This window comes from Neltuma alba, unplaced genomic scaffold, assembly GCF_004799145.2.
Source record: "Neltuma alba isolate B1F8T4 unplaced genomic scaffold, ASM479914v2 tig00010781_pilon, whole genome shotgun sequence".
NCBI lineage: Eukaryota > Viridiplantae > Streptophyta > Magnoliopsida > Fabales > Fabaceae > Neltuma > Neltuma alba.
In genome coordinates this window covers 27,292-51,890 of record NW_021635599.1, presented here as the reverse complement: position 1 = coordinate 51,890, position 24,599 = coordinate 27,292, and the positions used below count along the sequence as shown (strand labels likewise).

General features: G+C 35.7%; 2 protein-coding genes across 6 annotated transcripts; both read left to right on the top strand.

The window, feature by feature from the left end:
- The first annotated feature begins 4,920 nt into the window (after positions 1-4,920).
- On the top strand, positions 4,921-23,666 carry LOC114759017 (stomatal closure-related actin-binding protein 1). Of its 4 annotated transcripts, none has more exons than XM_028948116.1 (13): positions 4,921-4,926; positions 5,037-5,040; positions 16,888-17,011; positions 17,118-17,210; positions 17,654-17,794; positions 18,711-18,779; positions 19,283-19,366; positions 19,990-20,170; positions 20,786-20,902; positions 21,068-21,126; positions 22,327-22,461; positions 22,734-22,883; positions 23,255-23,666. In XM_028948116.1, exons 3-13 carry the CDS (start codon positions 17,009-17,011, stop codon positions 23,318-23,320), a joined length of 1,098 nt encoding a protein of 365 aa, XP_028803949.1. In that variant the 5' UTR covers positions 4,921-4,926; positions 5,037-5,040; positions 16,888-17,008; the 3' UTR covers positions 23,321-23,666. The 4 variants fall into 4 exon arrangements, with proteins under 4 accessions (XP_028803949.1, XP_028803946.1, XP_028803948.1 ...); XM_028948113.1 differs by lacking the exons at positions 4,921-4,926; positions 5,037-5,040 and adding exons at positions 15,918-16,073; positions 16,390-16,689 and having other exon boundaries at positions 16,850-17,011; XM_028948115.1 differs by lacking the exons at positions 4,921-4,926; positions 5,037-5,040 and adding exons at positions 15,919-16,073; positions 16,390-16,689 and having other exon boundaries at positions 16,883-17,011.
- On the top strand, positions 6,400-13,803 carry LOC114759016 (uncharacterized). Of its 2 annotated transcripts, none has more exons than XM_028948110.1 (6): positions 6,400-6,519; positions 8,727-9,079; positions 9,166-9,660; positions 11,601-12,074; positions 12,165-12,653; positions 13,055-13,803. In XM_028948110.1, the coding sequence occupies exons 2-6, from the start codon at positions 8,729-8,731 to the stop codon at positions 13,664-13,666; spliced, it is 2,421 nt and encodes an 806-aa protein (XP_028803943.1). In that variant the 5' UTR covers positions 6,400-6,519; positions 8,727-8,728; the 3' UTR covers positions 13,667-13,803. The 2 variants fall into 2 exon arrangements, with proteins under 2 accessions (XP_028803943.1, XP_028803944.1); XM_028948111.1 differs by lacking the exon at positions 6,400-6,519 and adding an exon at positions 7,647-8,068.
- Positions 23,667-24,599: the final 933 nt, after the last annotated feature.

Below are 24,599 nucleotides of genomic sequence, written 5' to 3'. Positions count from 1 at the left end.
TCTGGGTGGTCTTTTGTTCTTCTTTCAGCGTGTTGCTCCTTGCGATGATGGGCTGTGGGTTTGGTTACCACCCACTGCGGTAATAAAAAAAGTGTGAGGTTCATATATTGTCATCGTGGGAGCTGCAGAGTTCATCCCTCTCTGTCTTGTGTGTGTTCTCGTTTGTTACAACTTTTGTTACTACAACAACGAGCTCTGAGAGTATGATTATCACTCGGTTGCCCGCAGTTGGTAATAGACAAACTGAGGATCAATCTAATGTAGTGTTGCACAAAGATTGGGCTGCGATTCTAATTTGCGTGGCTTTTTTTTTTTTTTTAATACAAGAGGCAAGTTAAATTAACTTGTGAAAAGGGGCAACTCGGGGAAACTCAAAGGGCGAGTTGCTGGGAAATATCATCTCTCATGAGTGAGAGGCATCCTGGATGTGCAGTTAGCAGAAGTTGCATGTTGCTTCTCAGATATTGAGCATCTTTGGTAAGGAAATCTGCACACCTAAGAGCATCGCGTGAAGCGTAACGCAATTCAATCTCCCATTCAGAGTAGAGAAGGTCTCTGATCTCGTTAATTTCTGATCTGAGAGGGTGACCATGACAACCATCTTTGAAGATAAGATTGAGAGCTTCCATTGAATCAGTGTAAGCAAGTATCTTGTTGAGATTCTGTTGTCAGTAGATTTGGAGTCCATTGAGCAGAGCTAAAATTTTCGCAGCTATAGGTTGCATGAAGCCCAGTTGACGTTGAAATCCAATGATCCATTGGCCCACAGCATCTCTGATTATTCCTCCACAAGCGGCCTCTTTGTTACTGTTGATAGATCCATTCGTATCTAGACGAACATATCCCTTTGGTGGCGGTTTCCAGTGACAATCATCCATTCGTATCTAGATGTCCATAAATAGTAGATTCCATCAGTTGAGCTAACCCATTGTGGATAATTTTTTTCGCTTGATATCTTGCATTTTCCATAACTCCCCTGCATCTGTTTTTCCAAAGAAAACAGCAAATAATGCTAACTACGCGAGTCCACATCTGCCTTCTGAATCGTACATTTCCCAGGTTGAGTCATGCATCTCCTAAGCCATACCTACAAATCAGAGCAAAAGAAACTGACAAGATGGTTAAGATTAATAATCTCAATCCACACTTCTGGCTATCATAGTCACGAAGGATGGGTAGAGTGTTTTCCTCCCTTTGACACTCAAAAGGAAATTCTACACTATTTGTTAACCCTCTATTAGCTCGAGTATGTTTGTGGGAAGTCTATCATGAAAGACATGCCAAAGGAAGAATTTTACTTTCTCTGGTATTGAGAGTTTCCGCACTTTTTTCTACGGGACCGTCACAAGATGTTCCACATGTGAAGAGACAAATTTGTAGGCTGCCCGAATACTAAAGTTGCCATCTGTGGCAATTCTCCAAATAAATCCGTCCTCTTCACTACCTAATGGGGGTCTTAACTTGGCAATAGTGTTGGTGATCTAAGAAGGTAAGAATTTCCTCCGCTTCTCGATATTCCACGTACCATTGTGAAGTACAAAGTCTTTTACCTTATCACAGGGGTTCAGGACGTGAAGATTGTGCTCAGCATAGTATATGAGGGGCTCATCAAAAGGGAACCATAGATCCCACCAAAAGCTAGTTGTATTTCCACCTTGAATGGTCTGTCCAATTCCTTTATAGAATTTGTCCCAAACTAAGGTAATGCCACGCCACACTCTTCATGAGTTTTGTTTCTTACACACCCTTGGATAGATTTCATCCCCACAGCCATACTTTCCTTTGAGACATCGCACCCATGAGGCTTTAGGCTTGGTAAGTAGGCCCCATTAAAGCTTCATGCTAAAAGCCAAATTTTGATTTTACAAATCCTTGATGCCAAGTCCTTCTTTTTCCTTACACTGTTTGATTTGATTCCATGATATAAGATGCATTTTCTAGCTATCTTGACCCTGGTTTTACAAAGAGCATCAGCCAATCTTCTCTAGTTCTTTCAGTAAATTTTTTGGGAGCATCATAGTTTGCATCTAGTAACCTGGGAGAGCAGAGAGGATTGATTGAATCAAAATCGTTCTTCCTGCCATAGTGAGGTGCTTGCTCTTCCAACTTGTCAGCTGCTTCTATGCATTCTGGATAATTGGGAGAAAGGTGAGCTTCATAACTCTTTTATGCAACAGAGGAACTCCCAAATATTTACCAAGGTCACCTATAATCCCAATTCCCACTCTCTGGCTCAATTCCGTAGCTTTGTTGAAGTGTACATTTTTTGAGAAAAGGCCTCAAATTTAGCTAGACTGATTCTATGTCCTGACACCTCACATAATTCTTTCATGGTGTTTTGCATCACATCTATTTGTTCAGTGGAAGCTTCACCAAAGAGAATCAGATCATTAGTGAAGAAGAGGTGTGAAATAAAGGGGCTTTTCCTATTGAACATGAGCCCTTTCCGGTTTCCATTCAGAACCTCTTTGTTAATCAAATGTCCTAGTCTTTCCATACAAAGTATGAATAAATAAGGGCTTAAAGGGTCACCTTGTCAGACTCCCCTAGTTGGGAGAAAAGCCTCACATTCCTCTCCATTCCATAGGACCTTCATAGACGCTGAGGTAGTGCAAGCCATGATTCGGTCAATGATCTCTTTCTTTATACCTATGGCTAAAAGTATACTATTTAAGAAGGACCAGTCCAGGCGATTATAGACCTTTTCCATATCTACCTTTAGGGCCACAAGTCCATTTTTACCACTCTTCTTCCTCATAGTATGGATTGCTTCCTAGGCAATGATAATATTATCAATTGTCACCACTTTGTCTTCCAGCAATGAAACTACATTGTTGCGACTAGATAAGATAGCACATGATGCCCTTAAGTCTGTTAGCTATGATCTTTGCAAAAGTCTTTCATGGTTACCAGATTGTCAGTTTTCGGGATGAGGACAATATGGGTATGGTTAATATCTCTGATCTTACTTGGATTTCGCTAGGCATTTTGGATAACGGGCACACCTTGTGGCCTATAAGGTTCCATTGAGTCTGAAAGAATTGAGCTTGTAGTCCATCGAGTCTTAGGGCTTTAAAGGCCCCCATTACGAAACCAGCATTCTTTATCTCAATATTGGTCATATCTTATGTAGGTTAACAAATCTGGGGGAGTGATAAGAGGGAATTGAGCAATCCATCTCAAAGAGTCTCTTACTTGACAGTTATGTGTATATAGGGTTCGAAAAAAATCATTGGCCATTCTCTTTAAGGCCTCATGCTTAGTGACCCAGTTCCCATTTTCATCTTGTATGGCATTTATACACTATCTTTTCCTTCTCATCATTGTTGGAGTATGAAAGAATCGTGTATTTTTGTCTCCCCATTACAGCCATTTAGACCTAGACTTTTGGTACCAGATGAGTTCTTCTTAGGCTGCTAGTTTATTACATTCTTGTCAAAGCTCTTTCTCCAAGCGAAATAGGCCATTTGAAGTTTGGTTCCATTTGGTAGCCTTCTCTTTAAATTTGATAGTTCCAACGCACTACTCCTCATTATCCCAGGCACTCTTAACCACATCATAGAAGTTGTCTTCCATTACCCAAGCTGAATGATATTTGAATTGACCTTTTTTCTTGGTTCCCAAAGCAAAATTTTCACTGGTAATAACAATAAGTTTGTGGTCAAATTTATATCTGAGCTTGTGATGGGTTTTATGGTGAGGATGGTTTAGCTCTCAAGAGATGTTACAGAAACCCCAATCCAGCCTATCCTTTACTGCTTGCTTTTCCCAAGTAAAGCGTTCTCCGGTAATCAGAATTTCAATCAGCCCAGTTTTAGTGATACAATCTGAAAATTGTTTCATAGCATGAGAAGACGATGTTGATCCTCCCATTTTATCAAAGAACCCATAAAGGTATTAAAGTCACCAATCACCATCCAGTCATCTAGCATATCATGTGCTATGTTTCGAATTGATTGCCACAAATTAGTTCTTCTAATAGCTACGGTCTCCCCATAAACAAAGGTCACAGCAAAGTGCTAAGCAGAGTTAGCAGATGCCACTTGACAATGGATGAGTTGGGTAGTGGAAGAGATATAATTCACCTGAGTGTTTGTTTTATTCTAGAGAATCCAAATACAACCTGCAAAACCTGATGCTTCCAATCTCATCCAATTGGTGAATCCCAGCTTTCTAATGACACCCTCAGTTCAATTATCACTAATCCTAGTCTCGAGCAGACATAGAACATCAATGTTATTCTCTCTAACAATATCTTTAATGATGCGTGGAAGGCTCTTGCTACCAGCACCTCTACAATTCCAAGAAGTAATTATCATTGTAAAAACACAAAGGAATGAAGGAAGGAGGAAACTTATTCCTCAATAGGGTCATCATTATCCCACATATTGTTTACCTCCATCTTGTTGATTCCCTTTTTTTTCCCCCATTTTTGTGACCCTATCCATCGCCAAAGCGGGAATAATCTATAGATTCTGGAGGCGTGATTCATTTTGATTCACAGCATGGGCCGTAATACTTGAAGATGATGGTGCCGAGTGATTCGTTGGTCCCTCCAATAGTAGGAGCCCATTGATAGAGTTAGGGGCCTCATGCTTGGATGAAGAAATTAGGCTTCAGCCCAATTGTCTCAAGTTATCTTCCACTATCATGTGCTCTCTCCTGCTCACTCTTCCTTTAGACTGTCTATTTACAGTGTTGGGCCCATTAGTTAGTCTTTGTTAATCACTTTCCTTCTTTTCCACTTGGGCCTTTCCTTTCAAGCTTGCTCTATTAAGCTTTTTGTTGTCTTTCCTCACAGGTTTAAACTGTGTGCCTTTTCCTACTCCCCTGCTTTTTGCATTTGACTTCCCTTCTCTGGGGTTGTGAGCCCTTACCTTTTCTTTGTAGGATCGTCCCTCCTCTTTCTTTGTACTTGCCTCTTCAGTTTCTAAATCCCTACTAGGCTGATTTTCTCTTGTCACAACTCCTTTGTCTTTTGTCATATCTACCAATACATTGAATCTTGAGTTATGATTGCTAATTTTGTCTCTCAGGACAGCTTTAGGTCCTTTTCTCTAGTCACTGCCACTCACAACAGGGTAAGTTCTCCTTAGGGTTTGACATTTACTTGAGTTTCCTACTATCATCCATGCCCCGAACTCTTCGTCAGTGGGGGGATTTCTTCACCGGCATCGTTTGCTTGACTATTTTCTGCATCGATTTGTGTGGCTTTGATTTTCCATCATTGTGAGTTTTGTTTCCATTAGCATTGCCTTGGCCAAGTTCTGAATAGAATTTAGTTGTTTTTAAAGGAAGATAAAGAGTAGAAGGACTAAGTCGTAATGAGTTAAAATATAAGGACTAAATTACAATTAGATGAAACTATAAGATCAAATAATTAATTGTTCCAAAAAAAAATTACTTATTTATACGTAATTATATTTTATATTACTTTCGTCCTAATTATAATGGCTAGTTGACTAATTTAAAGAGATTAAAGAAATAAGTTAAATTAGTTATTTATAATAAATAGTGTTATTTTTCCTAAAATATTCTTACTAATCAAATGTATTGACTAGAACTAGGACCATTCACAGGACGGATCGGGACCGAAACATGCCCGTCCCGGTTTCGTCCCGATGAACAGTAACGGGACAGAAAATCTATCCCATATCCTGGCCCGTCCCGGGGTTGTCCCGGTCGGGACGGATCCAGGACGGGACCGGGACGTCCCGAATTTTTTTAATTAATTTTTTTTAATTTTTTTAAAATTTTTTAGAAGAAATCTGATTTTTTTAATTATTTTTTTTGGGCATAAACCTTATAAAAACATCTTTTTATTTTCTTTTTTATTTGTTTGGGCACTCTCAAACAAAAATTCAAAATATTACATATAATAGTCATTAAAAACTCTAAACAAAAGCTTTTAACACAATAAAAACTTGCTAAAAATTCTAATCATCAATAATCTCAAATCATTAACAAATATAAAAACTCTAAATAAATATATTCATAGTTCCATACAATAGTCTCAAATCTTTAAAAAAATATGAAAAAAAATGATATTATATAAATAGGATAAAAAATTAAAAAAATTTGAAAAAAAAGGAACCGGGACTGGACCACCCCATCCCGTGTCCCGTCCCGTCCCGGTCCCTTTTTTTCCTGTCCCGAAAAATTTCGAGACGGATCCATCCTGTCCCAATAAGACCGGGACCGAAACGGGCCGACCTTGAACACCCCTAACTAGAATTACTATTGTTAGAAAGATTACTTTAAAAAAATAATGTATAAATATGAAAGATAAAATAGATTAGAGTTTTAGATTTAGGATTAAAATAAAAATCAAACAAGATTTTATACTAAATAGCGGATGTAGTATTTATTATTCAGCGACGCCCGGCCTTTTGCAAGTAAGCTGATTTCAATGTAATAAGCGAAAAGCAGCCCCGCCGTGCCCCGCGGAGATCACCAACGGCAAGAAGCCTTGGCGCAAAATAACTGTACTCGCCGGCGATTCACTTCCTCCTGTGGCCGGTGATTTTCTCTTCCTACCCATTAATTCTGTTCGCGACCTGCTCTGTGATTCTTTCTGTAGTTTTCTGATTTTGTCTTTAATTGCTTTTATTTTCTTCCGCATTGGCTAATTTCACTGTTTGGGTCCGAAGAAAATGTCGGCAGGGACGGAAGCATATATTCATTTATCACGGAGCTCAGTTTTTGTAATTGGTGTTTATAGTAACATGGATAATGTTTTTGGGTTCTATGATCTGAGACGAGACTGGGTTTCAGTTAATTTCGCTGTTGGGTAAATTATTTTCGGGTTTTTTCTTCTCCATTCTCTAGGTTCCGATATTGTTCCTGTAACTGATTTCGTACTTAACCCAGTTCATTGTGTTTGAGACAGTATACGAGTTGTTCAACTTATCAGGTTCAACTCCTAGTTTATGTTTTTTTCCCCCCTTCTTCTTTTTTCAAACCCAAACCTCATAGTTGTTTTGTTTGAACCAGAAAGGAAAAGAACCACTAAACATAAGAGAAAAAGAAAACATCGTTATTTCCGTATTGTGTCTTCCAATTTGAGTTCTTGTTTCAAAACAGGGAAAGCATTTTATGTTTGTGTGTGTGTGTGTGTGTTAACACTGTCAATCAGTAGTTGTTTTATTTCAACCAGAAAGGAAAAGGATCATTAAACCTAAGAAAAGGGAAAACATGCTTACAGTTTCAGTTTTTGTTTCAAAACAGAAGAAAGCATGTGCTTTTATATTTGTTCTTACAACTTAAGCTTCTATTCCTCTAGATCATCATATGCTTTTTGTCTGCTTGTCTGTATCAGTGTGCATTTTTGCACAGGGTAGCTCATGCGCATGAGCTTCTGTCATCATCTTGAGATGTAATGGAGTTATCTGGATCTAACTGTTAAAGTTTTAAGCTTGCATGACAATATGGGGCGAGGGGCAACCTGATTTTTTGTTTGATTTTCACATGAGTTATCATATTTTGCAAATGCTCCATTACTGATGAACAGATAAAGTTAGTTTTCTTTTTCCCTAAAATTTATGTTTGAATTGTAATTAGTATTTACATGTATCTTATAGAAATTAAATCCTCCACTTGGGGTTTGATTTGCACTGTTTTACTCAAGTATACTGATGGACTACATGTTGGATTAGTGCAAGTAGCATAGAATTGAAGCAACATGAGATCATAAACTATCCATTGTGTGCTTAGCTAAATGTAACCATGGCTATTCTTGATCATGAAATATCTTTTGCATTAGTTGAAAGATTCCTTCTCCATGTAGCTGAAGCTTAACTCATGAAAATGAAGGTCGATGCCCAAAGGGTCTTACCCTGCCCGTAGATTTCAAAGACATTGGAGTCATAAATGATATTCCGCCTCAATTAGATGGTTTAGTGGACCAGCATCAAAATATCTCAATTTGCTAAGACCCTTGTTACTTATTTCCAAGGGAGATGCTACTTGAGTTAAGGCTCTTGGGTTCCTGATTATAACTATTTACTTGCATCTAAAGAGAGCTTCACAAAACAAGATTCTAAGAGTCCCTTCTTATTCAAATGAACAGGTTGTGCACATCTATATGTGTAATTTCTGATTTCTAAAAATGTTATTGTCTATTTTTCTTATATTAAATAGGGTATCATAGCTTCAAGGGCTTGTTCAGGCAGTTGGCATGGTCTTCATATTACAGGCACAACTCTTTTTTTAACGTTCAGTAGAATAGCGGACCTGAATGCTGGTCTTTGTTTTGATTGCTCATTCTTATGTCTTCTCCTCCATTACAATCTAATCTTGGCTGTATGCACTTTTTATGTCATGCGTGTTTGTCACTTCTGTTTAACAATGTTGGATCTAATTCACGGCAATGTTGAGATTTGAGATTCAGAGGTTGATTTTCATACATATTATGAGCCTTACTGTTATCTAATCATCACCATGATGAGCAACTTAAAATAAATATTTCCTAAAAGCTGTTTTGAAAAATTAATGCAGTACAATTTTAAGAATAACAAACTTCCATTAGAGGTTTATTTGGAGATAAGATTAATTTTAACCGTTATTTTACAGGGATAACCTTGCATTGTTTCACATTACCTTGTTGCTTCGTGTGCAAACTTAGTGTAGTGTTATGAATGTTTTTTCATCTCAGTTTAGGATAAAAATGAAATTTTCACCTTTATTAATTAGAAGCAAAAACATCATTTCATATTATGGATTTTCAGGAATGCATCAAATCACATACCAGATTCGCAGTTCTGATGGTAAAGAGAAAGTAAAGCATGTAATTTGGACAAATGAAATGGATAATTGCCTTACCAAGATACTTGCCGAGCAAGTGAGAAAGGGGAACAAAGTAGATAATGTCCTGAAGCCTGTGGCATTTGCAGCTTCTGTGAAAGAATTAAATGAAAAGCTCCATCTTGATTTAACCAAAGACCATGTAAAAAATCGGCTGAAAACATGGAGGAAGCAGTTTGGAATTTTGAAGAAACTCCTCGCTCATAGAGGGTTTGAGTGGGATAATGCACAAAAGATGGTTATTGCAGAAAATTCTGTGTGGAATGACTACATCAGGGTACCTCATTCTGTTTAATACAATATGCACTTCTTTAGATTGTAGTTCTATGTTGATTATCTAATTCTTTTATATGGTACCTGCAGGAAAATCCAGATGCCAGGATGTTTCGAGCAAGGCTCATAGAGAATTATGATGAATTATGTCTTATTATTGGCAATGACCAAGCAATAGCAAACTCTTCTGACAATGCTACAGAAATTAATGTAGACTTAACTATTGATAGAAGGGATTCAGATCCTGCTACTGGGTCTGAAATGAGAAATGTTGGAAACAAGCCAGAAAAAGTAAGGTGGACAGAAGAAATGGATGATTTCCTAGGCAAGATTCTTGTAGACCAAGTGAGGAAAGGGAATAAAGTGGATAAAACCTTGCAGACGGAAGCATATGAGGCAGCTGTTTCTGCCATAAGTGCCAAGTTTGGGCCTCATATAACAAAAGAACACATTAAAAATCGTCTTAAAACTTGGAAGAAGCAGTATGGACTAATTAAGCAACTGCTATCTCATGCTGGGTTTGAGTGGGATCAAACAAGGAAGATGATTTCTGCAAATGATTCTACATGGAACCATTACATCAAGGTGTGTTGTGATTTGTGACATCATTTAAAAGCAATTGTTGTCATTTGTAATAATCTTCTTTCGCACAACATTTGCTTACTTTTGTTTCAAGCTTCTTTCACATTTTTATTTTTCTTGCTAGAGCTACTTGTATTGCTATGACATTTAATTCCCAACTTTTTTATTTTTGTTGTTCATGTCCTACCCTTCATGGATGTAGCAATTCATAATCATTTCGTTAGATAACTTTCATTAGAGGCAGCTCGATATCTCAGTCCTTCGTTGAAGAAGACCATATGGTGGTATGTCAAATGGTACTCTTGCCCCATGCCCCATATGGCAATATATGAAGAAACACAATGGACTAAGAATTCACAGTTACTACTGCTTCAGTATCTATAACTGTTTTCTTTTTTGAAATGATTTTTAAATTTGACAAATTCTTACTTGTATTAGAAGTTTAAATTATGCTGACTTTTAAGTTTCTAGTCTAAGGTTAATTTGTGTTTAGACATATCGAAATCACAAGAGACTATTTTTCAGTTTAACTTTTGTGATAAATTACTGCTCTTTCAGTTTTCATTCAAACTGTTGCTTTTTCATCCCAACTTCATCAACAAATGTATTCCTTTAAAAGAACTTGCTGTTTCTACTCACTGACTGTAAAGTTTTCTAGGCACCACCAGAGATGTGCATATGTATATGTTCTATCTAAACAGTAATAGTTCAAGAAGAGTAGTAGTACTTATTAGTTATAAACTTTATTTATATGCATTTAAAAGTTGACTCTTTGGGAGTGAGGTTATTCCAGCTTTTGAGAGGAGTGGGTGCTTATAGAAAGCCATCTGAACACCCTGTGCATGCTTTATGTGAAGGGAGCTATGGTACCAAGTTAATCTTGCGTCACTTGTATTTGTTTATGCAGACTCAAGTATAAAGCCATGCATTATCATTATATTTTTTATTCTGAGAAATTCGTCCTGACTTTAATTCCCTCATTGAACTGTAATGTGATGTGATATAAGATGATTGTTGTGGATATTGATCAACTGTTGCTAAATTCAAATACCGAGGTGATTGGATGACTGCATAAAGCGATGGTTTTGATTGATTTACTCTCACACTTTCATTGTGAATTAAGAAACATAATAGAATCGCTTTGAAATGGGTTTGGTTGAATGATCTCTTGAGTTGAATTGTTTATTCTATGTAACAGCCTTGAAAACCTTTGAGCTTATGAAGAGACTGTTTATTTTGATTCAATTCATCAATCTTGTTCTATCTCTTGTTTCCTGTTCCTGAAAAAAACATATTGATGCATTGATCTTTATCAAGCAAAGATGAATTAAATATTATGTGGCACATATTTTAGCTTGAATGAGATAAATGCTGTAGAAATGGTTATGCATTAATAAAAGAAACATGTTCATTTTTACTACAAAATGTTTACAAAGGATTGAAACAAAATCAATTTTTAAACAGATAAATAAAGAAAAACTGGTTGTCTCATAAAAGGAGTTACCATTGTTTGAAATTTCAAATATACTCAAACTAAATACATAACAAGAAGTAAGAATGGCTTACCTTATACTGTATTTTTGTAAATAATATCTGCATCAGAATTGTTTACTTTGCAGCTTTCAATAGTTTAAATTAATGTGATAAAAATGAGGAGAATAGAGCAAAAAAACAATCTTTTGAGGACATCTGGCTTTCAATTGTGCCTGAAAAATTTAATTTCTGACATGTAGGCTAAAATGATTGTTACTCAACTAATTAGGGCCTGTAATTGTAATTTTCTGCCTTTAAAATAGAAACTCATATTTAGTCTGAAATCCCTTCTCTCGTATCAGTTATGTGCGTTTTTAGTTTATTTACGCATAGTTGTACATTTTACAAACTTTTAGAATGGATATTTCACACCTCATGAATATCACATGCAGCGTTTTCTTTAATTTCAGAAACATCCAGATGCCAGGATTTTTCGTGCTAGAGTAATTGAGAACTATAATCAATTGTGCACCATTTTTGGCCATTCTAAGGAGCCTCTGGAGGCTGGTAGCTTCTCTCCAGCTCAAGCTGACATTGGTGTTAAAGATCAAGAGAAGCATATGAGATGGTCCAGTGAAAGGGACATCTGGTGGACAAGCGAAATGGATGCTTATCTAAGTGCAATTCTTGTGGAGCAAATTAAGCTTGGTAACAAATGTAAAGTTGAAAACAAATTAAAGCCTGCTGCTTACGAAGCAGCCGCATTGGCTATGAACGAAAGATTTGATCTTGATTTGACAAAAGATCAAATTAAAAATCGTCTCAAAACATGGACAAAGCAGTATGAAATTTTGAAAGAACTTTTAGATCAGAGTGGCTTTGAGTGGGACGAGAAACGGAAGATGGTCAATGCAACTGACTCAGTATGGAATGATTATATTAAGGTATGCAGGAAATACTTCCAAGTATCTGACATTTTTCATTGCATAATAATGTCTCTATAGTTCTTATATAAATATTCCTTTCTGAAACAGATCAACCCGGATGCTCAGATTCTTAAAGGACGAGCTATCAAAAACTTCAATGAATTGTCCATCATTATTGGTAACAATGATCCACCTGATAGTTCTCTAATTGCTAACTTCGGTTTGACTACAAATGATGAAGTTACGGATGGTCAAGAGGCATTTGGCCATGAAACTGAGAATGCAAAGGAAAAGGGTAAATATGTTACGTGGACAGATGACATGGATCGTTGCTTAACAGAACTGCTGGTCAAGCAAGTAGTGATGGGCAATAAGCTTGAGAAAAATTTTAAGAGCTCAGCTTATTTGACTGCCGTAACAGCTATAAATGAGAAATTTGGACTAGATCTGACAAAGGAAAACGTGAGAAACAGGTTGAAAACGTGGAAAAAACAGTACTACATTGTGAAGGAAATGCTCTCTCATGGTGGATTTGAGTGGGATGACGGGCGAAAGATGGTTGCTGCAAATGACTCAACATGGAAAGAATACATAAAGGTATTACCAAACTTCCCTTGAATTAATGTTAATTTTGGAAATAATTTTGGATTACATTTATCCGCTCTTATATTAGCTCGGCAAGCTATTTTCAAATGTTAATATGATCTTACAATTATAGTATAACATTTCCTTTAGAATACAACTTATGGTCTCATTTTTGTTTTCCTTTTCCATTCTCTTTTTCTTCATTGATCAAGTTGTGTTCACCCTTATCCTTGACTTGGCCTAATTATTTAGATACTTCTTCAGAGCTATTGCTGATATAAGTACCAGTAAAAAAATTTGTATCCATTTTTCATGATATCATGCATAGATAAGAGCAAATTCTTCGGGAAAAAAAAGTCTTACTTCACTGATTACTTAACATTTTGATGGTCCATGTTGGCCTTTATTTTCAGAAACATCCAGATGCTCGGCATTTGCGAGACAGGCGCCTTGAAAATTATAACGAACTAGGTGTGATTGTTGGCAATGAACAACCAAATGGACATTGGTCTGAAACTTGTGAAAGACTTGAAGTAATTTCTGCTCTGAACTGCGAAGAACATGCTCTTCCTTTGAACTGTGAAGAACATGGTCTTCCTCTGAACTGCGAAGAACATGCTGAAACTCCGGCTCAGATACTGTCTATCGAAGAGACAAGCCGCGATAAAGAGAGTGATGAAATGCAGGGCTCATCAGAGCAGACAAGGGCAAAGCCTTCATCATCATCACAGTCCAAGCAGCCATCAAGGAAGAGACGAGCTAGTGATGCTATGCTGGAAATGATGAGTGTTATGGCTGTAGATATCGGTAGGATAGCAGATGCATTGACTGAAAATAACAAGAATTCTTGCCTGGATGAAGTTTTTGAAATAGTACAAAATATTCCTGAATTTGATGATGATCTCATCATTGAAGCCTGTGAATACTTGTGTTTTGATGACAAGAGGGCATTGATGTTTATGAAATTAGATGAGAGATTACGAAAAAAGTGGTTGTTAAAACGGTTGCGGGGGCAATCTAGTTAAAAGAATGTGACACTTCTTGTGGGGTAGATTTTTTTTGTATATATCATTTTGTGACCACTTAGGTGAATACTCAGTCCACATTATTATTATTGTTGAGAAATAAAAAAAAATTCTATTAATTGGAAGAGTTAACTTAAGCTCCAATTGCTACGTTCATATATTTAACTATTTATGTTTGAAAATAGAATGATGAAAAGAATGTGATGGGCGGAAACATCTTTTTATACCCCTACCCCAAAAAATAAGGAAATATATTTATTCTAAGTTTTGCCCTCTTTACCTATATGTGTGTATATAAAATAAAATTAATTAACATGTGTTCTATTAAGTATGAAATCGGAAAAACAAGTTGCATTGTTGATTATTTGCTTGTACCTTTGATTGGCAAAACTTTAAACAAATATTTAATTGATTGCCGGTGCATTTAAATTAAATAAAATAATCTTACAAAAAAATTAAATAAAATAGAAAATATATAAAAAGTTAAAATTTAAAGGGAAAATTGGTTAGAAGTCCCTCTTTGACAAATTAATTGGGAATAGGACCTACAATAAATATAAAAGTATGAGCCCCTTAAATGTCAATAAGTGTGTAGAAAAAAGACTATATTGTCTTGATGGATGCTAATTGCATATGATGGATCATCACTTGTATATCACGAATCCTAATTATATATGGTGGATATCTAGTTACATATGAGATCTTATTGCATATGAGAGATCCTAGTTACATATTGCTTATTCTAATTGCATATGGTATCTTATTGCATATTATGGATCCTAATTGTATATAATGGATCCAAAGTTGCACATTGGTGATTCTTATTGCATATGTGGATGGATGCCTAATTACATATGAGACCTTATTGTATATTATAGATCCTAATTGTATATTGCTAATCCACAGTTGTATATACTTGATTTGAATTGCATATTGCGGATGCTTAGTTACATATGAGACCTTATTATATATTACGAATTTTAATTGCATATCATTGATCTAAATTTGCATATTACTGATTCTAATTGCATATATGTTACTATTTACATAACAAATTATTATCTACAAATACTAATTGTGTATGATGGATCCCACGTCCATCATATTACTTTGTAGATGTATATAAGAGTTTGTTTGAGTACAACACAAAAGAATTTGTTAATGTAAATTTGGATCAATGATATGCTATATGAATCACCAATATGCAATTTTGGATCAATTATATATAATTAGGATCTATAATATGTAATAAGATATTGTATGCAACTAAGTATCCGCAATATATAAGTTTAGATCAATGATATGCAATTAGGATCTATAATATATAATAATATTTCATATGGAGTTAGGCACCTACCAGATGCAATTAGGATTCATGATATGCAAGTGAGGATCTGTTATATGCAATGAGCATCTATCAGGATAATGTGGTCTTTTTCCTACTACACTTGCTACCATTTGAGGAGCCCATATCTTTACATTTATTTTAGTCATATTCTCCAATTAATTTGTCAAAAAAAAAACTTTTAACCAAAATTTCTAAATTTAAACCCCTAGATACGAGTAGTTATCAAAACTCTAGAAGCAAAAAAATAGTTAATATTTTAACAAGAATAGTTAATATTTTTAAAAGAGGAGTCATTAGAGCTCGGATAACTAGCCGCTAGAGGGGCCATTGGCATTAGAGCTTCGGTGGCCATCCTCTAATCAGGTGCTTAGATTAGCATCTAAGGGGGGAAAAAAAAAGAAAAAGAAAATCATAAGATATAGTTTTGTCTTTTATCCCAATTATTGAAACGTCAGTTTGATAATCTATCACCAATGTCATTTCACATATTAGTATCACATTTTTTATATTTTAAAATTTAAGTGGCATTTTATTGGAATTTCTCATTAAATATTTCCAATTTACACTATCTAAGTCTAATTTAAACTGGTCAGATCTTACCATAATGATAAATACAAGATTAAAAATTTATGAAGTGCTCGTCATGTGAGAAATTCCGAGACCTTTTTTTCAAAAAAAAACTTGGTCAACAGGGGGACCCGTTCATTTCGAATTTTGTGAGGTACAGGATGACTCTAATTTGATTTTTAAATCGCTAATCGCTAAAGAAGATTTAAAAAAATAATCTTAAAGTGCACATATAGTCAACACCGAACGTTTGCTGAGGACCCGCTCAAGAGTTTCAAGTTTCAAGCATGAGCGTGACGCCACAGTAGCCAGTCAGCACCAAGCAGATAGCAAAACAAAGTCTTGTTCTCTTTTCTTTTCCAAAAGAACCCATCTTCCTCAATCTAAAGGCATTATTTTCGGATCACAGCCCTGTTTTTGAATAACCCATCTGGAGGCTCGCCTTTGCATCTGATCCGAGAATCTCAATCCTAAGTACCCATTAAATTCTCTGTAAGTTCAAGCTTGCCTTTTTGTCTTTTTTGATAGCTTTATCTTGAATGTCTCTACTCAAAACCTACAAAGTAGATAAGAAGTAAATGCACGACGAATTAGGGTTTAGTTTCATTGTCTCAACTCCGCTCTCGTTATTTTCTTTGACTTCAATCAGCTCATTGGGTGTAATGTAGTGATCTACTGGTCTATGATTTTGGTGCGGTACGTTTTGCTCAATACATTGTTCAGTTTAAGTATTTCTCACAATGTATGATTGCAAAATCGTTTAGCCTGCTTTACGGATTTGTGACATGTTCAATCTTTGCGACTGCAGAGTAAATAGCCTGAAACGATGACGAGAATTACACGTGACTTTGGTGATACAATGCAAAAGGGGGCTTTGCCTACAGTTTCAGCTGATGTGGTGTTTGCCACTTGTCGGTTTCCTAGTTACAGAATTGGAGCTAACAATCAGATCATTGAGACGAAGGATGACCCGAAAATGATATCCATGAAGGAGGTCGTTGCGCGTGAGACTGCCCAGCTTTTGGAGCAGCAGAAGCGTCTATCTGTTCGCGATCTCGCCAATAAATTTGAGAAGGGTTTGGCTGCTGCAGCTAAGTTGTCTGAAGAGGTTATTTTCCTTTCTAGCGGTTGAAATAATTTTGATGTTTCTATAATTCTTCCATACTGAACATTTGGTAGGTCTCTTCCCATGTGAGACATTTTGCCTCATTTTATTTTTTTATGTTTTTACTTCTTGAATAATAACTAATTATAATCTCCAAAAATAGCCTTTATTGTGGCTGATATACTTGAAAATTCAGGCTAGACTTAGAGAAGCAGCATCGTTGGAAAAACATGTTCTTTTGAAGAAGCTTAGAGATGCCCTTGAATCCTTAAAAGGACATGTGGCAGGTAGAAACAGGGATGATATAGTGGAAGCCATCGCCATGGTTAGATATGGATACCTCACCCCCGCCCCCCTCTTTTGTGAGTGCGTGTGTGTTTCATCCATTCTCTAAGCATGCCTGCTTTTAACTTCTTATGTGCCTTTATTAGGTTGAAGCTCTGGCAGTTCAGTTGACTCAAAGGGAAGGGGAATTAATTCAAGAGAAGTCAGAGGTGAAGAAACTGGCAAGTTTTCTTAAGCAGGTGATGTGTAGAAAGTGATGGAAGACTCCAATCTTTCGTCAGCATTTTGTATTTGTCATTATGGAAATGAATAGAAAGTGACCTGAACTATTGGTATACAGAGGCTTTTGTTGATTATATTTCTCATTGCCTGTGAATCATATTAGTGCGGTGAACAGAATGGACGTCCTCACCGCTTTTTAGGTCATATATCTGTCTCAATATAAATTTAATACCATGAAATGTAACACTCCTTAGACTTGCTGAAGCCTATTAATTTTACGTTCCTTGGAATATAAGTTGTTGGAACTTTACATTTTACTATATATTTAGATTAGACTAATAGAAATATGTTTTTTTTTTTTAAAAAAAAATAATTACGATTACTTTTCAGTTTGTATCTCCTATACTTGCTTTCATTAACTACTCCTTCTCCATTGCTAAGAGTCTAAATTCATTTACAGGCTTCTGAAGAGGCCAAGAAACTTGTAGATGAGGAAAGGGCTTTTGCTCGTGCTGAAATAGAGAATGCCAGGGCAGCAGTTCAGAGGGTGGAAGAGGCTCTGCAAGAACATGAGAGAATATCTCAAGTCACAGGGAAGCAGGTTAGTCCATGTTCTTGTTATTTATGGTGCTTGAATTTTTAGAGTAAGGAGATTTCAATGTTTACCATATAACACTCTCTTCTTGGAGAGCAGTTGGCTGTTAACTAACTGGTCATAGGTTCGAATTCTACTTGTGGAGATTTGATTCATTCCGAATTCTTTTCTTTTTTTATGCCCCATCTCTTATTCTAGTGTTGCTTCTTTCTCTGCTTTCTTAGATGTAGCTTTTTATATGTTGTTGCTTTCTCCTTATTGCTTCGATGGAAGCACTGTGTAGGTCGAACATACTATGTTAATATCTACTCTCATGATAGGCAAATAGGAATGCCAGGCTTCTCTTTTCCATTTGCTGGATGCCACATCTTAATTGATGCTATGTTGAATTAGATGAGATTTGTTTAGTTTCTTTGGAGGTGCATTGGATCCATTAATCAAGAAGTGAAATATTGGGAGCTACTCTAGGGTTGCTTATGACTAAAATCTAGGAGCTATTGTTTTTAGGTTGGAAGATAATTCATGATTCCAATTAATTGTGGGGTTTACCTTTGGAATTCTTGTTTAATGTTATTGTAGCAGGGTTTTTATTCTGGACAGGCATTTTCAAGCTATTTCAAATGCAATGAGCTTGATTTGTCATGTAAACACTTTAAGGGAAATTTTCTCCTTTTCCTCTGTGATAAAGGTACCAAAAAAAAAAAAAACCCAAGAGTTAAAAAAAAATATATCAATAGGATAAATCTCTTTTATCCCTCTTTGTAATAGTCTATAATTTCCTTTTTTCTTTCTTTTTATGAGGAAAAAGATCCAGTATTCATCAAAGTAATGGTGTCCTGTAGAAGACTTAATTAGATCCAGAAAATGTGGATCACTTATGTTATTTTCATTCCATTATAATTTATTTCTGTTGGAACTTTAGGACCTGGAACAATTGATGAAGGAGGTTCAAGAGGCTCGAAGAATCAAAATGCTGCATCAGCCAAGCAAGGTATTAAACAGTTGTTCCTTCAATCCATTTATCATGAAGATTATTGTTATTATTTGAATATTTGAATCATAATCTCTTCTTTTTAGGTTTTACTCCTTGTTTTTTTTTTTTTTAATATTTTAAATTCTCTTAGTGGCATATGTACTCCCTTGGTTGTCTCTTTGTTCATGAAGAAGACTGTACATAATCTATGGCTCCTACATTGAGTTGGAGTACAATTCTTCCAGATAATTTTACTTTATTTTAGTAGAGAAGATAGATTTAAGAAATCCTAATGTATCATCACAGTTGAAATGGACCGTCATTGTTCCAGAATTAGGACTTCTGTCATGTACATAATCAATATTGTTCCTTTATTTTATACACAATTAATATGGTTCCTCTTTGTATGAAGTCGGATTCTCCCCTCACCCTTATTTTCTTGCCCTTCATATATAGTATTATTAACTTGATTTTTATCATGTTGTATTAAATAAATGAATGCACTGACTATTAACTTTTAGGTTATGGATATGGAGCATGAGCTTCTAGCATTGAGGGCTCAACTTTCAGAGAAGTCTAGACATTATGTGCGACTCCAAAAAGAGGTACCCTTGCAATCTTATGTCCATGTTGAAGAGATTCTTATATGAATTTTTTATGGGATTTATGTAATTGTTGAGGGCTGGAGGCTTAGTTTCTGAAGCAGTATGTTGTATTTAATCATAATCTTTCCTCTCTGGGCATAGTTATGTTTCAATCATGTGTAATGGTGGGATAATATTTATTTTGTTTTATTGGGTTGTTGATAAACTATGATTTAATACATTGTGGGATTTATAGTTTTGTAGAAAATTTCGATTGATTTTCTGTGTGTGATAATACATTTTGTGCGTTTTGACTATTGCATTAGGTGTTATATTGCCTGCATTGTTTATTTTGCCATAATCACCTTGATCTGGCTGTTTCCTTTTTCATTTAATTGTTATAGTTATGTGTGATTTTTTTAAAATCATACTGGGAAACAAATAGTATGATGTTAACTTGCAAGTTTTCCATTCTTTCTTGAAGACTATTTGTGATCGCCGGAAGACCTCTACACAATGTGTTATGCGGTGTGGTGTATTCAACGATGAAAATTATTATTTTGGCTTCATTACTCTCATGTTGTAGTTTTTCTTCCTTCCTTTATTTTTTGCCCCACTGACTTATCCTCCATTGTACTGTCCAGCTAGGAAGGATAAAGAGGGGTGGAGAAAATGTTGCCCATTTGTATGAACTAGAAGGGACTGAAGTATTAGGTTCATATTTAGAAATTCAACCCTACTCCGAGAATGCCCCTGGTCTTTCAAAATGTTCAATTCAGTGGTACCGCATATTGTCCGAATGTGCTAAAAGGGAACTTATTTCAGGTATATCTGCCATAATTTCATATATTCTACTTTAGAAAATTGGATATTTTTTCCTGTTAATTTTTTCTTTATGTTAAGCATGTAAGGCAATTGGCTTTTGCTTGAAGCGTCCCTCTACTTCTGGTATGGCGTGGTTGGTAACCATTGGTCATATCCCAAATGAGAATTTGAGCATGCTGTTAAGAAGACTTCACCAGGAATAGAAAACACTCGGACGCAAAACTAGAATAAAATTCTTTACACCTTTCTCCATCCTCTACTTCATGCCTATACTAGCCCGAACATAATGAATGTTGGTCACCTCCCAACTTTCCTCCTGTACCATAACAGACTCTGACATCTAACAAAGACAACGATGCGCACACACTTGAAAGGCTCATGTGCTACTCTATAACTTCCCTATGCCAATAAAGTCCTGATATGAATGGCCATACAACTCTCTTATTTATGAACAACCTCTGTGCTGCACTGCACTAATGCCCTGAGACCTGAGTGACTCCCTTTGCTAGATGTGTAATTTTGCAGCATGAGTTATTATACAATCTGTCACAATTTGTTTATTCCTTTTGTAATTTTTTACTTATATGTTAGGTGATACAACTTTTTCTTTTACAGGAGCTACCAAATCAGTCTATGCCCCTGAACCTTTTGACGTTGGACATGTATTACAAGTTGATATTGTTTCAGGAAGCCAGAACATCACATTGTCAACCACTGGTCCAATTGATCCAGGTTTGTTTCCAATCTTTTACGTTTCATGCTTAATGAATTTAATCATCATCAACAGGTGTGATTTCAAATATTGATATCTTTTGTTCTATACAAAACTGATAACATAGAAATAGATCGTAGGTGTGTTTCCATTTCAGTGGAGTTTGATATAGTATTCTTATGCAGCTGCTGGTTTGGGGACCTATGTTGAGGCACTTGTGCGTAAACATGATACTGAATTCAATGTATGTCATCATTACACTTAGTTTCTTGTCTCTTCTGTAATAATCTATATGTATGCAAGCATGAAGCATAATTTATAAGCTCATTATTAACTACTTTTTTCTTCATTTGGTAGTCTTACTGTGTTAGTGTTCTAAAACCACTGTTGGATCCTAAATTGATGGCATTTTTTCAAAGCCCCTGACTTTAGAGAAGCTGTTGTTTAACAGCTCTATAGGTTATAAATGTATGATTACACATCAATTTTAATAAATATAATATTGTTATAAATCACAGTTTCTACCACTTAAGACGTAGAAGGTAACATAAAATTCTTAGGTAAGCATAAACCTGTCAATATTCCCCTTCAATAAAACAAGTCTTTAGTTGCAAATGTTGCTAAACAGGTAAAATCAGCAATATAAAACGCCAATAAATCTGTCACTAACTGATTTAAAGACACAGCTACAAGCAAAATTAAAACCTGATAAAGTGGACTAGAGATCACATAGAGAAATGAAAACGGAGATTGTTGCAAGCTTTTGATGGAAGAGAAGCGAATGAAAGCAGCAGTGCAGAACAAGAGACTAGCACAGGCAAACGAAGGCAGTGCAAGTCTAATGACAAGTTGAAGTGCAGAAAGAAAATGTTATTGGGAGATGAACGGATCTTTTTCCTTTTTGGTGGTGGTTGAGACTCAACCTATATGCACAGTTTTGGGAAGCCAGAACACAGTTCTGTCTCTAAAAGCTATGTTTTGAGAAGATTTTATAAAAATGTTGCGGCCTTCAAGGATTGTGCAGGATTAAACAATCCCACATCCTTTCGGGCAAGAATGTGATCACAATAATTTCCAATGTTGTATGGAGCGTTCATTGGATGTTGATAAGCTGTAAGCTTGTACTTTGTCAACTCCTAAGTCAAATAGACTTCGACATGACAGGAACTATTGGGATTATGAACATTATCCTTGGAGGACCCTCCTTGATAATAAGTTTTAATTGAATAGTTTTGATACAGTACTGAAATAGAGCCTCCCATACCATGGCGTGGATGTAAGAACCATTCTTGTTGCCCAAGTCTGATAATTATAATTTAGAATGACTATGTGTTTTAGTTGTAGTAAAGTGTTGCTTCTAAATATACTTTCTCGTCATTTTAGTATGAAAATAAAATGAATAAGATTCCATGATTGTAAGTATAATTGTCTTGCTACTTTGCAGGTGGTTGTAACTCATATGAATGATTCACATCCTTCAAGTGAATCTATCCACGTCCTTCATGTTGGGAAAATGAGGATGAAGCTTTGTAGAGGAAAGGCAACTATTGCCAAAGAATACTATTCAAGTTCCATGCAGGTATTTCAAGTTGTAAATGCTGTCTCTAATATTGACGAGTCTATTTCTGTGCGACAACTAAAATGTAGGGGAGCAAGAATTTTATGTGCCATCATTTTTTTTTTTTTGGGAAAATTTACAAAATAACACATGGATACAGGACTTGAATAGTTGGTGCAGTAAACATTGTTTTAACCTTTGTTGAACAAATCTCTCTTTCCGGTGGTATGAGATCTCTGTCCTTAGTTAAAGCCTGTGAGGGAAGCTGACTTGATATTTCCCTTTTGGTTTAGCTATGTGGAGTTAGAGGAGGCGGGAATGCTGCAGCCCAGGCGGTATTTTGGCAAGCAAAAGAAGGGCTTTCTTTCATATTAGCATTTGAAACAGAGCGTGACAGGAATGCGGCTCTTATGCTTGCCAGGAGGTTTGCATTTGACTGCAATGTATGTCCTTCTGAACTCCAAAGCAAGTTTTTATGTTCAAACTGAGATTTGTCAAAAATTTAAACATTTATCACTGGAATTTTTTAATCAAATATAAGTTGTTTGTGAACTATTCTTGTCTGACTTGTTGAAACATCAAATTTAGCCCAGTTTGTGCATGGTGTATATAAGCTGAACTCGAAAGTTTAATTAGTACACTCACAGAAAACTGTGTGGCTACCAATTTGTCCTGAAGAATGCTTGAGCTTGGATTTCCACTATATTTATTTAAACTTGTATTCAATATGTTGTACATGTACAAAGTTCTTTTCTTCGCTATTCCTATTTTCTTGGTCTGCATTGCTGAACTATAAATGGATTAATAATGGCAGATTACTCTTGCTGGGCCAAACGATAGATCTAGAGCAGCAGACGATAGATTGCCATCTTGGTCGTGATGAACTTCAGAAAATTTTTTCTCCTCTTCTGTAATTACTTAAGTTTTCCTAGCTTGTATTATAAGTGTGCATCAGCAAAACATGGCTTCTTATGATGGAACATTCATGCCTGGCTTCTTGGAGTTGGACAGAATCTCTCTGTGTCATTATTCTCCTTCACCAAACACCAAGGCATTTTTTTTGGGTTTGCCTTTGTGAGTGGTAGCTGACAAATTTGTAGGGCTTGCATTGTAAAATTTATGGAATCTATATTCAGTGCTTGAGATGCTAATTTACTGTATTTTGATTGATTCCTCATCAGTTACTGTCGAAACCCTCCAAAGTTGCATTTACCTTTTGTAATTTATCACAGGTTTTCTACACAACTATTCCTATGAATCACAAATTTGATCATAAATAATCCGCGGCAAACTATGTAAGCCATAGGAAGCCAAAACATGAGTCATAAATGATATAGTGTCTACACAATGTGTAGATTCACATGTAGTCATATTATCATTATGACTATAAATGACAAAAATAAAAAAGGCTGAGGATTGTGGTGATGAGTTGGAGCAGAACAATAAAGGAATAATGAAAGAGAAGGGGAAGGAATAAAGAAGCTGAGGTGTGATGGAGTTGGATCATTGAATGCCACGCATTAGCAGGGCGATATTCTTACGTTTTTAACACTTTCTAGGTAATATTGGTCTTAAAACTTTCGGATGTTCACAGTTTCTGAGCAAGAATTTGCAGGGACAAATTGGACATTAACCTTAAAAATACCAATAACTAATACAAATACAATGCTCAAATTTGACATAGGCAAACTATGCTCATCAAATCTTATCACTATTTATAAATTATCAGTTTCCTACCCAAAAAAATTATGTAATGATTGATTAATTAGCGTTGATATAAGAAGATGAACTTGAAGTCTCGTGGGGCATTCTTGATAATATGTTCAAGGAGCAAGGTCTCATCATCTCCAGGACCAACAAGCACCTTCACTTTGTTATCATCTAAATATATAGCTGATCTTGAAAATCCAAGCTTGAAAATATTGTCAATCAATGACTCCCTGAACTGCAATATACAAAATATCAATCAAATCATGTCAGTTCATACATTATTGAGTATTGTTAAAATTACAGACACTTCATCACCAAAAATAACAAAAAATAAAGACACTTATCTTTTATTCTTAAAATTTCTGCATAAGCCACGTTATTATTAATTTAAAAACAAAGAATGAATCTTATAGGCTTCAAGTGTTGCGGAAATAATGCAAATATCTCCC